Source organism: Octodon degus, unplaced genomic scaffold, assembly GCF_000260255.1.
Source record: "Octodon degus isolate 3935 unplaced genomic scaffold, OctDeg1.0 scaffold00090, whole genome shotgun sequence".
Classification (NCBI taxonomy): Eukaryota; Metazoa; Chordata; class Mammalia; order Rodentia; family Octodontidae; genus Octodon; species Octodon degus.
Genome location: NW_004524666.1, coordinates 5,436,954 through 5,451,205, shown reverse-complemented (window position 1 = coordinate 5,451,205; position 14,252 = coordinate 5,436,954). Strand labels below are relative to the sequence as shown.

Below are 14,252 nucleotides of genomic sequence, written 5' to 3'. Positions count from 1 at the left end.
ATATTTATTTCTAATCCTTAACCATTTCCTTTTCTATTTTACTTAGTTTAGATGTTAGAAGTAGCAGCATAACAGCTAAATGGCTAAATTATGATTTATTTACAATTGTGACTTATGTGGTTTTTGTATTGTGGGTTAGGAGTCTTCTGATATAATTATATTTAAGGGAGTTGTGCACATTAGTATTTTCATAATTGGTATAAATCAGACCTACAGTATATGAGAAATTCATTATCTTTGATTTTTGTATTTTTTAATAGATCTTTGTGAATCTTAATGGATCTGTCAAATAGTCAAGGAAACAACTAATTCAGATGTCTTTGAGTATAACACTTTTTTGTTCCTGGTGTTAGAATTGAAACCCTTGTGTCACAGTTATTTTTTTCTCATTGCTGGGACAGAGTAACTGACACCTACAAGTAAGGAAGAAAAGGTTTATTTAACTTTATTTTTTTTCCTTGAGTCTGGGGATTAACTTGGGGTTTTACGCTTGCCAGGCAGGCACTTATGCCACTGGGCTATATCCCCAGCCTGGAAAGGTTTATTTAGCTCACAGTTTGTGGAGGTTTCAGTCCATACTCAGCTGGCTCCAAGGCAGAGTGGCACATGACAGAGGGTAGCAGTTCATAGCGGCAGAAAACAGCAAGAACAAAGGCAGAAAGGGAAGAGTAGTGGCTTAGAACAAGCCTCTCTCCCTTCCTTATGTTGCATTTAGGTTATCTGCCTCAGGGCTGGGTAGCACTCATACCCTTAACCGCAGAAGCAATGAAACCCATAATCCCAGCATTGGATCATGAATTAATCACTAACTCTAGAAGCCAGCCCCATGACTGCATGAGGCTTTGAGGGGGTCATCTAGGAATAAACAATAGCACCTTGTATACTAGGCAAGCACTACACCACTCAGCAGCATCCTCAGAGGATATCTTAGTTTCAAGTTAATATCCTTGTATGATAATCATTCAAACATAAGCATCTGCATTTAGTCATAGGTAAATAAAGTTTTAGGAGCCTTATTTAACTTTTTGTCAGTTTTCCCTGTACTAGATAAAAAAGAAAACTTACTTTGACATACATATGTACATGAACACATTATTTTGTAAGTAATTTAGAGAAGTTAGGATGAGGGAATAGTATATACTAAAAAGTTTTAATTTTCATTTAAATGAAGCAAATTCAAAAATTTATTTTATTTTTCTGATTTTTTTTTTTTTTAAGGACCAAAAATGGAGAATGTTTTCTGAATAAAATTAGCTGCTGGTAGATGATTGTTCAGAAAGAAGGGGGTGGTAAATGAAGGCTGGAGACAGCAAAAGGAATGTTGCGGGACTGTCCTACTACAAGGTTGTATATGGTTAGATTTCTGGACTTACGTGTAAACATAAGAATTACATAATTCTTTGTGTCTATTTTTAAAATACATTTTAATTTTTTAAATGTTTTTCATCGTATTCTGTAGGGACTTAAAGTTCAACATATCAATACTTGATGAAAAATACCTGTTTCATGTTATACCTAAGATGTTTGATATTCAGACAGATAGTGAGGTTAAGCTTAACAGCCTAGGTTGTATGGTAATAACAATAAGCTCTCTCCTGGAGGGTTAACAACCTAAGTTTGCAGACCAAAATTAGAGAAAAAGGAGGGCTACAAGGAAAGCCAACATTTTGGCCCTAGCCTTCTAAGGTCAATTAAGACTCAGGACATATGAGAACTTGTACTGTAACGTCATGTACCTCGGTAGTGTCCCAAATTTTCTGATCAAGAAGATTATGGGGCCAAAGAGGAAAGTGATCGATGACATAGAGTGGGCCTAAGGAGAGTCACATGGAAAGAAAACATTCTCTCAGGCTTTCACGGGGAGCACATTGGCCAAGCAATGGCCGTGACTCATCCACATGGCTGACACTGACAAAGGCTCTACAATCTGAGGTACAGGATTTTAGGATAAATCCTGAGGGGATTTTACTGATCTTATCAGATCCAAAAGCTACAACTCTTGTTGCATAGGTCTTGCTTTATCTTGGTCTTAACCATCCAGCAGAAAAGTATAAAAACAAAATATAAAAAGTAAAGCCATGGTGTTATGTTGAGCTGTAAGGGACTTGGATCAACAATTTTTGACACTACCAGTCAAGTGGAAGACCCAGTACTACTATGGATTACTGGACTCTTTTAGACTATTTTGCTGAGTTAACATACCTAAAATATTCAAATGACAGAAGTAAAAAAGGGGATATATAAATGAATGTCCATTTTGTATCTGTATTCAAAATAATTAGGATAGATATATAGTTACATTCTCTTAATGAATAGAGGGATTTGTTGTAATAGTGTTTGTTAAAAAAATTGTGATTGTAAATAGGATATCATGTCTGCATCTTGTACAGCAAATAACCACTAGGAAGAGAGTATGCAATGTGTTAATCATTGAAACTGTCCTACCAATATGATTTGAAACTCTCTCATTGCTATTTGTCTTAATAAATTTGTTGAAAAAAAAGAAATTTCAAAAAATAAAAAATAAAAAAATAAAATTAACTGCTAATTAGTTGTCATTAGTTTTCAGGGTTTTTTTTTATTTTGTGTGTGTGTGTTCACTTAGCTGCAAGAAGAAAAGAGAAGGGAAAACTTTTTGGTAGTGCTAGGGATCAAACCTAGGGTCTTACACACATGCTAGGCATGTGTTCTACTGTTAAGTTATTGTCCCATCCCTAGAATTTTTAAAATTTTTTAATAGCACACAATTTTATTATATTTTCTTTTATATTAGTAAATACCAATTAGAACAATCTGTTCGGTGCTTTTTTTGCATGTCTGTACTGTCAGTTCCTTCCAATTACCTTTGTGTATTAATCTAGTGTAAGCATGTATTTATCAGGTAAGAACACAGATATTATAAAAGATAAATACTAGGGCTGGGGAGATAGCTCAGTAGAACAAGTGTTTGCCTGGCAAGCGCAAGGGTCTGAGTTGAATCCCTGGTTCTGCCAAAAAATCCAAAAGATAAATATTGCCGTAAATCCTTGTAGTAAAAGTTCATATTCTTTTAATAAAATACTATGTAATAAAGTATTCTGTTGAATTTCTAAATTGATAATAGTATATATTTGTTTTGTCCTTAGAAATACAATATTTATTAGTTCTTGCCGTACAGCATTTACATAGAATATGTAAAGACTCATAGTTTGAGATTTCACTTAAACCATCAATTTCACCATTGTCATTAAAGCTCAGAGTACTACTATGTCTTCAGATGTGTTTCCTGATTTGTCTAATTGTGAAATAACTTCCTTTGTCAGTTTTCTTCTCTTTACTGATAGGGAGCAAAAGAGGAATTAAAAATATTTTTTGTAATGGATTGTTAGATGAGATTCCAAAGATAGTTTCTATATTCTTACTTTACATTTTCTTAGAAAATGGTGGAATACTTCAGGTAACATAGTAAGAAATAGAAGAAGAGTGCATTATTGTATCGTCCTTCAGGTATCCCATTCTTTACCTTTTTTAGGAGAGAGAAGTGGAGGGGAGGGGAGGGGAAGAGAAGAAGCCTACTGTACTGGTGATGAACCTATGACACATGTGTCACAGAAGGTTGTTTGTATCTTGAAAAGTCTAAAATGTTCCCACAGTAGATACAGATGACAATTACTAGAGAGTAAGATTTGTTTTCTAGAGCTAGTTTTTGGTGGTCTTTGGAAAGCTGATAAGGAATAAAAAAAGAGATCAGAGATATAGCTCAGAGGCACAAGAGCCTACCTGTCACACCCAAGGTCCTGAGTTCAATTCCTGATACCTTTGAAAAAAAAAAAAAAAGGAATAAAAATTAAGATACATTCATCTTTAAACTGTTTAGAACTACTCAAAAACAAAAACAAAACCAAGAACTTAAAATTTGGTCCAGTGGATCTTTTTGTATACAGTGGATCAGTATTCTGTGGATCTTTATTGATTTATACATCAGGTATTATCTACTTTAATATACTTGCATTGGTACTTTTTCTAATACATAGGGTAAACTAATTGAGTTTTAAAAATGTAAAATTTTTATTGGTACACGTTTGTAGAACATAATGGTTACATTGATGTAAGTAAACAAATATATATTACTTAGACCCACCCTCCTTTCCTCTTTCAATACCCTCCCTCCCCCTTCCACCTTTCTCCCATCCTTCCCTCTCCCTTCCTTTCCTCCTTTCATTCCTTCTATCTGTCCATCCATTATAGAGATCAAATCAAGGGCCTCATGCAGTTTTTTTTTTTTTTCTAAATTTAATTTTATTGAGAAACATATGAATGAGACATTTTCAAAGCTGATTTATAGGACAGTTTCGATAATCAATACATTGTACATTGTTATCTTCTTAGTGGTTATCCATAGTACAAGAAACAGACAGGATATCCTGTCCAGACGCTAGTAGTACACCTCTTTCTTCTCATTGAATTAAGCGAAAGTAGCTGTATATCTGTCCTGCTTTGTATATATAAACACAAAATGATCTTTCCTTTGTATCCTCTTTTTTTTTGTTTAGTCCTATCAGAAGTGGATATTCTGTTGGCATCTAAATACTATAGGTGTTTTAATTCAGCAAAACAATCCAACACTGTCTAGCAGTTTATAATATTAGTGGGTTATCCTCAGAAGTTATTGACTTGAGTCATACAGTTTAGGTGATTTTTTTTCTCCCTTGAGCTACACTGTTATTCCTCTTTACTAATATTTGAATCTTAGTTAGAGACTTGAGGGAGATTATATATTTTCAAATTTAATAGTTCTTTAATCCAGAAACAACCATTATATTATGGAGAGGCTACAGAAGTGTATATGTAGAACTCTTTCATCCTTTGTTGGGACTATTTAATTCTGGTACACTAAGGGAGCTCACTTTAGATCTTCTAACTAGATAAGTTTAAAAATTATTTGTCCATTGATAGCTGTAAGATTTGTCTTTTTCACATTTGTTTATAGTTAAGTGAAGTGGTTTACTATGAATAGTAGCTATATTATGAAATATTTTTTTATTTGTTTATTTGGTCTCACTAAGCAATTTTGGCTGACCTTGAACTAACTTTGTAACCCTGGCTGGCCTTGAACTCACAGCAATCCTCCTGCCTCAGTTTTCTGAGTGTTGGGATTATAGGTGTATGCTACCATGCCTGGCACATTCTTTTATTTAAAAAAAAAATCTAAAGCTATTCTTAATTTTTAAAAGTGTATTTACTTAGTTTTGTGATACTGGAAATTGAACCCAAAGCTTTCATATTACATCCTCAGCCCTTTTTTATTTTAAGACAGTGTATTGCTGAATTGCCCACTTTGGGCTTGAAATTGTGATGATCCTCCTGCTTCAACCCTCTAGAGCCCTGGGATCACACACATATGCCACCATACCTGTCTTACTGTTAGTTTTAAAAGGTTAATCAGTTTTCAGAAGAATGGTCAATATTTGGGGAAATGTTGACACTTACTATTCTATGAGAAAAGCAGGTTAATACAAGTTGTAAAGCATATTTTTTTCTCCTATAATAATGGGGTTGAATCCATGGCCTCATAAATACTAGATAAACAACTGTGTGCTTTTACTTAGTTCTTACAAGTTTCAAAAATTTTAAAAATAAAAAAAAATATTTGAATAGCTGAAAACAGGTGCCCACTCAACACTGGAATGATAATTTGATACTACAGTATTATAACAGTTCATGACAGTGGCTGCTTGTCATCTCATCATGTGTATTGAGGTTTCTGTGAGAAAATATTAGCTAGAAGAAAACCATCAGATGCGTAGAAAGTATGTTGTTATTACTCCAGGAGTTGAACTATATAAATGTTTAGTTGCCATTAAAGTTGTTTTGGAGGTGTAGTTATTACTTCATATATTTTTTTTACTTAAAATAATACTCTTTTATTTTTAGGCATTATCCAATTGGTTTGCTATTTGATCTTCTTGCATCAAGTTCAGCTCTTCCATGGAACATCATAGTGCATTTTAAGGTATAGTTTAAATACCACTTTCTGATTATTCTACACATGTTACCTATTAGAATGACATTTCTTTTTAAGTGGAATTATTTATTACGATTCCCATGACACTCAGCTAAGCCTCCATTAGTGTTTAAGTATAAAGTTTCTAACTTTTTGCTAACCTGTTTAAACTTTAAATTTAGTGTGCATAGTGTGAAGATAAAACTTCTTCAGATATAGTAAAAAAATTTTTTTTGTTTTCTTCTATTTTTAGGGAAGGGTCTACAGGGTGTTCAGGGTCTCACTACTAGATCTGACTCCTAGTGATCCCCTTGTTCATAGCCTCCCTAGAGCTGGGATTACAGGCATGCGTCACCACATCCAGTCTCAATTGCCATCTCAGCATGCCCCAGGGGTGGAGCCGGCATAGGCAGGCCTGGGGATCGAACTCCCAGTCCCTGAGCCTGCTTGCAGGTGCTTTAATGTGCTGAGCTATTTGGCCAGCCCACATTAAAGTTTTAGAGCTGAATATACTGTATTGAAAATTGGTAATTCCTTTTGTTTTTGTTTTTTGAGGCAGGGTCTTGCTGTGTAGTTCAGTTAGGCCCTGAACTTACTTTGTAGCCCAGGCTGGCCTCAAGCTCACAGCAATCCTTCTGCCTCAGCCTCGTGAGTGCTGGGATTGCAGGCATACACCACCACACTTGGCTGATAATGTTTTGAAAATTTATGTGAATTAAAAAATTCAAATAGAATTCCTAGATAAAGAATATGAGCATAGGAGTAGAAAGGAAGACACAGTATTGAGAAATTTTAAGGCTATATTGATTGAAGGAAGAGAAAGTTTGGAGGGAAGTCCAAAGACTTGATGTTTTTGCCTTGAGAAATGTTTGTTTCTTTAATTTTTAATAGCTGGCTACATATAATGTGAAATAATTTTGACTCAATATGTAATAAAGTGTAGGGTCCTCTTTCCTTCATACAATTTGGTTCTGCTCTACCATGCTCATGTCCCTATCCCCATGCCTTTCACAAATACCAGTGAGGAAGTAGAAAACTTCTTGTAGTTGATTACTCATAGTGATTCTCAAATGGTAACAGGCAATGGGAGGCGTACAGAGTTTGAAAGTTATGTGTCTGATTGCCTTCCTGTGTGTGTACCCATTTAAAGCTACTGCTTAAAGATTCCTTATCCAGTTTTCCTATTGTCTTTTCTTCTAGCTTTGCTATAATTGAGACTGTGGTTCATTGGAACGTACTATTTCCCTGTACATGTGGATTAAATTTCTTTGCATAGATAGATCTACTTACCATGGAGCCTTTCAGATTGAGCTCTTGATTCTTATCTGTGTATGAATTTCAGGTACTGTGGAGGACCACCTGAGCAGCTCTCCTTGAAAGAAGAGCGACTATCTCCATTTTGACTGAGCCTGACCCTATTTCCTTGTATTGTTATATACAGAGCCAGCTAGGACTTCTGTTTATCCTTCAGTTGGCCTTAAGCAATGCGTATTGGTCTAGCTGAGGTGCTGGTGATAGTCTTTGAAGGTGGCACGCATGTTTCCTTGGTAAACCTGCTTCTCTTTAATGTGAGCTGAGTTGAGACAGGACGATAGAGCGCCACCAGCTGGGTTCAAGCCTCGAGATGGAGGCTATGACTTCCTGGGGTTTGAAACACTACATCAAAGCTGAAGCACCAGACCCCCCAAAACATTAGATGCTATCTCTATGGCATAATAGTATAATGCAGATTACTTTCTCTGCATATCCTCTCTGCATATGGCAGAAGTAAATGTAGGCCACTCACCCAGCTCAGCTCACAATGGTCACCTACTTCCCACAATTCTCAGTCAATCCTCTTCAAGCCATTCCCCCACTGAATAAAAACCGGGTGAGGCCCTGGGTCGCTCTTTGTTTTGGGAAGCCATCTTTGTGACTGAACTTAGAGCCTCTTGACTCCCCAGTGATTGAAAATATAATTTAGTGTCTTTATTTTCACCGTGGGTTGCACTGAAAGTGGTAGATTGGAATCAACCTGATGGGATTCCAATAACGTAACTTTGGGATTGTAAATATTGGCTTCTTGAACTGAGACGAGAACCTGGAAGTGACTCCTACAAGTTACTTACCATGGTGTATGCAGAGCAAGGGCTGCATCTATATACAATTTTAGTTTAGGTGGTGTAAAAAAGGTAAAACTACTTTAGACTCACTAAAAGTAGAAGTTCTCTATTGCCTGTTGTGTCTTTCCTGTTAGTGTTGGAAAATGAGAAAATACTGCATTATTTACGTGGTTGATTTTTGTAAGAGAAATGCAATCCAATAGATGTTGAAACCAATATTAAAGTAAACCACAGTTGTCTGTTAATTAAGTTAGCAAATTGGATGCTCTGCTGTATGTCATGAAGTATGGTTCTTTCAGGAGTTTGTGAGTGACAAATATAAAACATTAGCACACTCAGATTTTTAAAGGTGGGTAGCTCACACTAAGTCCTTCATAATTACTGGTTGAATATGTCGATGGATTGTAATGGTAGAAAAGGCTAAGGACTGTTTTTATCTGAATACTACCATGAGCCTCAGTATGCTTGGGCAAGGGATCCACCAGCCCAAATTTGTTTCAGTAATGATAGTTGAGATGGTACCTGCCACTGTGTTAATATTTGCACTAATCTTCAGAAACAGTGGCAGTTAAAACTTCAATGGACCTTACCACAAAGCAATACCACACCGGACTCCTGCTGGTTATTGTATTCTTCACATCTATATAAGCAGAATAAAAAGAATACTGGTTCCTTTAAGACTTTTCTGGGTCAAACTGTGCAGTTGTTTTTTCTTTTGCTGGAAATAGAACCAATGGCCTCACATACTTTTTTTTTTAACAAGTGCTATAACATAGAGGTAATATCACAACCCTAAATTATTTATTGTTATTGTTCTTTTTTTAATTATGGTAGTGAGGATCGAACCTAGGGAGGCTCTAGCACTGAATTACATTCCCAGCTCTATTTACATTTTATTTTCAGATAGGGTTTTGCTAAATTGCCCAGATTAGCCCCAAATTTGCTGTTCTCCTGCTTCAGCCTCCTGAGTGGCTGTGATTATAGATATCTGCCCCCACATCAGGCTTAATTGTATAATCCTGACTCTATAGTCCATATATTTGTAATATCTTACGTGATGAAATACACATAATATACTTGTATTGCATGCCAGATATGATTGTCTTGAAAAAAAAACTGGTGCCATATTTTTTTCATAGGACACCATTATTTTGCGGAAAGCAAGACTGACAAACTTTCACTGTTCAGACTTGGGTATTTGTGAGACTTTTTTTTTAAAAGATGCATTTATTCAATGTCATGATCATACATTTAGCAATAAATTGTGTGAAGATTTATATTACATCCCTTTGTTGGAATGTTTTGTACTTTCCACAGAACAAAAACTAAGCGAGCTTGTCACACAATTAGTCACAAATACATTTCTCTAGGTTTTTTGCCCTTACACGTGAGTATTGTCTAAAACATGTCTTCTTTGTAGCAGCTAGGTCCTGCTACTACTTTGTATGGCTGACCTCACAAATCTGCTGTAACCTGTAGCTTCCATGTTATTTCTTAGTGTCTGCTTTCTTGCTCAGCCTTGTTTCCTAGAAGTAATTAAAACCTTGCAATTCCATAGCTACTGCTGCCACTGGAACTGCCATTGCCACCTTGATTCTGTGATTTGGCAAAGTAATAGCCTTCAACACCATAGAAATCAGTGTTTCTGCTTTCAAAGTTGCATTCCTTTGTGAGTCCAAAATTTGAAGATTGTTGTAATTGGCAAAATCATGTTTAGTTTGTATCACTTCCAACATTATTTTGCTATCAAATCCATTTTAGCTATCTTGCCTGCTACCATATCCACCATCCCTACCACAGCTTCCAGCAAAGCCACCTTGACCACTGAAGTTTTCTAGATGACCAGAATTATGTTGACCACAAAAACTACCTCTGTGACTGCCAACAAAGTTTATAGAACCTTTTTCAGGTTTTTTTTTTTTTTAATTCTTTTTATTTTTTAGAGAGAGTACAAATTAGAATTAAAACAAAAAATAACAAGTGGTACAGAATTTCACTTAACAAAGTAATACAAATTTCACAGTATTTTTTATAATACATTGTTGTCTTCTAGCAAATTATTCATATTAGCAGATATATGTATGTAAAATTGGAAGAAACAACAACAAAAATGTGTAAGAAACTAAGACTGAAAAAGTACAAAAAGTTGAAAAATGGAGACAGATTAAAGCATTAACTTCTTCTTTCCATAGACCAGCAAAAATGTACAGTACAGTTTTCCCAATGATCCTGCTTACATACAACCGTAAATCTCTTTCCCCCACTCCCTTTCCTGTCCTTTTCAACTCAGTAACTCTTTCCTTCTGATTAAGTTCGTTCTCTTTTCCCAATATTCATTGTACCATTCAGATTCCATTTTTCTTTCAGTTTCTCACACTAAGGAGACAATATGTTTGTACATACACTTCTGATTTATTTCACTTAAAGAGTATGTTCTGTAGTTGCATCTGTTTATCAACAAAAGGCTCAAATTTATCCCCTTTCATAGCTGAATAATACTTCATTGTGTAAAAATACCACATCTTTCTCCATTCTTCAGTTGATGGGCATCTGGGTTGTTTCCAGGATTTAGCTATAACAGATTGTGCTGCTCTAAACATGGGTCACATGTACCACTGTGGTATAAGATTTTCAGTTCTTCTGGAAAAATACCCAGGAGGAGAATAGCTGGCTTGAATGGGGTCTCTAATCCTAGCTTTCAGTGGAATTTCCATAGTGGTTGTGCCAGTCTGCACCCCCAACAGTGTAGAAGGGTTCTTTTTTCTCCATAGCCTCTCTAGCATTTGTTATTAGCTGACTTCTTGATGTTAGCCATGCTTCCTGGGGTGAGATGGAATCTCAGTGTTGTTTTAATTTGCATTTCTTGAATAACCAATGATATTGAACATTTTTTCATATATTTACTTGCCATGTGTATTCTTCTGAGAAGTGTGTATATTCATCTCTGATACCCATTTTTGGATTGGGTCTTTAAATTTGGGCAGGGGGTGACTTTTAAAAATTCTTTATGTGTTCTAAATAGAAGACCTAGGGATAGTCAGCCATAATTTTTTCCCAGTTCGTGGGATTTCTTTTTACTGTGTTGGAGATTTTCTTTGAAGTGCAGAAACTTTTAAAAAAAGACAAGAGAGATCTCAATTGTTGATTCTTTGAAGTATTTCCTGTGTAATTTGGTTTTTGTTAATGGACTCTGTACCTACCCCTAGGTGTTTAAGATTTTTACCTACATTTTCCTCCAGAAGATTTAGTGCTTCTGTTTTAATATTTCAATCTTTGTTCCATTTTGACTATAGCTTTGTGCATGGTAATAGGCATGGGTCTAGTCTTCGCCTTTGACATGTGGAAAGCCAGTTTTTCCAGCATCATTTGTTAAAGAGGCTGTCTTTCTTCCAGTGAGCATGTTTGCCCCTTTATCAAAGATAAGGTGGCTGAGTATATCTGCAGTTGTGTCTACATCTTCTAGTATGTTTCATTGATCCTCAGGTCTGTGTTTATGCCAGTACCATGCTGATTTTATCACAGTAGGTTTATAGTATAATTTCAGGTCAGGGATTGAGATATCCCCTGCTTTTCTTTGTTTCCCAGGATTGCTTTTGATACTCTGAATCTCTTCTTTCATCATCATCATCACCATCACCATCACCATCACCATCACCATCACCATCACCATCACCATCACCATCATCATCATTACTTTGCTGGCTCAGCCCTGCCCTGAGGGTGCAGCTGGTACAGCATATGGTGCCGGGGATTGGTGCCTGGGATTGAACCACAGACGCGTGCACCTGCCTAAGCTTGCCTAAACAGGCTCTTTAGACTGCAGAGCTCTCTCTTTGGTCCTGGGTCTCTTCTTTCAAATGAATTTGAGGACAGTTTTCTCTAGTTCTGTGAGGTATACTAATGGTATTTTAATCAGGATTGCATTGAATCTGTATAACAATTTTGGGAGTATGGCCATTTTCACAATGTTGGTTCTTCCTATCCAGGAAGGTGGAATATTTTTTCATTTTCTCAAATCCTCTTCAGTCTCTTTTCTCAGAGTACCATAATTTTCACTGTATAAATCTTTTACTTTCTTAGTGAGATTGATTCCTAAGAATTTCTTTTTTTGTGTGTGTTATTGTGGTTTCCCTAATTTCTCAGTGCGCTCATTGTGTACAGAAACGCTATTTATTTTTCAGTGTTAACTTTCTATCCTCCTGTGTTGCTGAATTTGGTGATTAAATCTACAAGACTCTTGGTGGTTTTTGTGACCCTTTATGTAGAATATCATGTCATTGGCAAATAATTATAATTTTACTTCTTATTTTCCAATCCTTATTCCTTTTATTTCTCTCTCTCTTGTCTAATTCCTGTGGCTAATGTTTCCAGAACAGTGGACATCCTTGTCTTGTTAATGATTTTAAAATGAAGACCTTCATTCAGTCTTTGCCCATTTAGTATGATGTTGGCTGTGGGTTTCTCATGGATGGCTTTTATCAGGTTGAGATGGAGACCAGCTATTCCAATTCTCTATAGCTTTTTCTGCATTTGCATATCTTGAACCATCCCTGCATTCCTAGAATGAATCCCACTTGGTTGTGATGTACAGTCTTCTCGATGATCTTCTGGCTTCTGTTTGCTGGTATTTTATTGAGGATTTTTGCATCTGTGTTCATTAGAGAGATTAACCTGTAGTTCTCTTTTTCTGGTTTTGGAATTAGAGTAATACTTGCCTCCAGGAATGAGCTTGGGAGAATTGCTTCCCTTTCAATTTCAGTGAAGAGTTTGAGAAAAGCTGGCATTAAATCTTTTCTAAATTTATTGCAGAATTTTCTTGTGAATCCATTGGCATCTGGGCTTTTCTTTGTTGGTGGGTTTTTAATTACAGTTTCAATTTCATTTGTCATTATTGGGTTATCAGAGTTTATCTTCTTGACTCAGCTTTGGCATTTCATATGTGTCTAGGAAACTGTCCATTTCCTTTTGTTTTCTATCCCATGAGAGTAAAGATGTTGGAAGTTGTAAGAGTCCCCTCCAGGTTCTCATCTGGGTCCAAGAGGTCTATCCCAAAAATACGTTATTGGAATCTCACGTTAGTGGAAGTTAATTCCAGTCTACCATTCAATGCAACCCACGGCGAAAATAAAGACACTAAAACATATTTATAATTATGGGGAGCCAAGGGGCCCTAAGTCCAGCCATGATCATGGGTTTCTGGAATTGATAACCCAACCCAGGGCTGCACCCAGGTTTTATTTAACAGAGGAGGAGTGACTTGAGGAAGAGAACTGTGGGAAGTAGGTGAGTATTGTGAGCTGGCCTAGGTAGGTTGTCTGCATTTACCTCTGTCATAGGCATAGAGAAGGAAATGCAGAGAAAGTAATTTACATTGTGCTAATGTGAGAGTCTATATCAGGGCTTCAGCCCTGATATGTAATCTTTCAAGCCTCTGGAAGTCATATCCTGTATCTAGAGGCTCAATTCCAGCCGACAGTATGGAGCACTGGCTCTTGGTCCTTTCTCAACCCTGCTCATATTAAAGAGCAGCAGGTTAGGGGAACATGCATGACATCTTCAAAAATTACCACCAACACCTCGGCTAGCCCCATATAATTGCTTAAGGTCAATTGAAAGGATAAAAAGAAGTCTTAGCCAGCTCTGTACATATCAATACAAGAAAATAGGGTCAGGCTCAGCCAAAATGAAGACAATTGCTCCTCTTTCAAGGAGAGGTGCTCAGGTGGTCCTCCACAGGAAGTACGTAGTGATGATCTTCTCAGTTTCTCTAGGATCTATAGTGATTTAACTTTTTTTATTCTTTATTGCATGAGTTTAGGTTTTTTCTTTCCTTTTTTTTGGTTTAGTTGGTTAGGGCTTTATCAATTTTATTTATTCTTTCAAAGAACTGACTCTTTGCTTCCTTTATTCATTTTTTTTTCCATCTCTAATGCATTAACTTCTGTTCTAATGTTTATAATTTCCTGCTTTCTTTGGGCTTTGGGCTTGACTTGCTCTACTTTTTCTAGGACCTTCAGGTGCAGAATAAGATTGTTTATTTGGACTTGTTCTGTTCCTAATGTGGGAATTTACTGCTATAAGTGAATTTCTTCTTAAGACAGCTTTCATTGTATCGCATAGGTTCTGGTAAGTTGTATCTGCATTTTCATTTGATTGTAAATATTTTT

At 36.2% G+C, this 14,252-nt stretch overlaps 1 protein-coding gene across 4 annotated transcripts in view; it reads left to right on the top strand.

Moving 5' to 3' along the window:
* Atg5 (autophagy related 5) overlaps positions 1 to 14,252 on the top strand; it is a 180,210-nt gene that overhangs the window by 45,842 nt on the left and 120,116 nt on the right. For all 4 annotated transcript variants that reach the window (XM_004637464.2, XM_012516069.2, XM_023722336.1 and 1 more), the window contains one exon: positions 5,914 to 5,992. In XM_004637464.2, the coding sequence (XP_004637521.1) occupies positions 5,914 to 5,992 (79 nt within the window). The remainder of the gene's footprint in view (positions 1 to 5,913; positions 5,993 to 14,252) is intronic.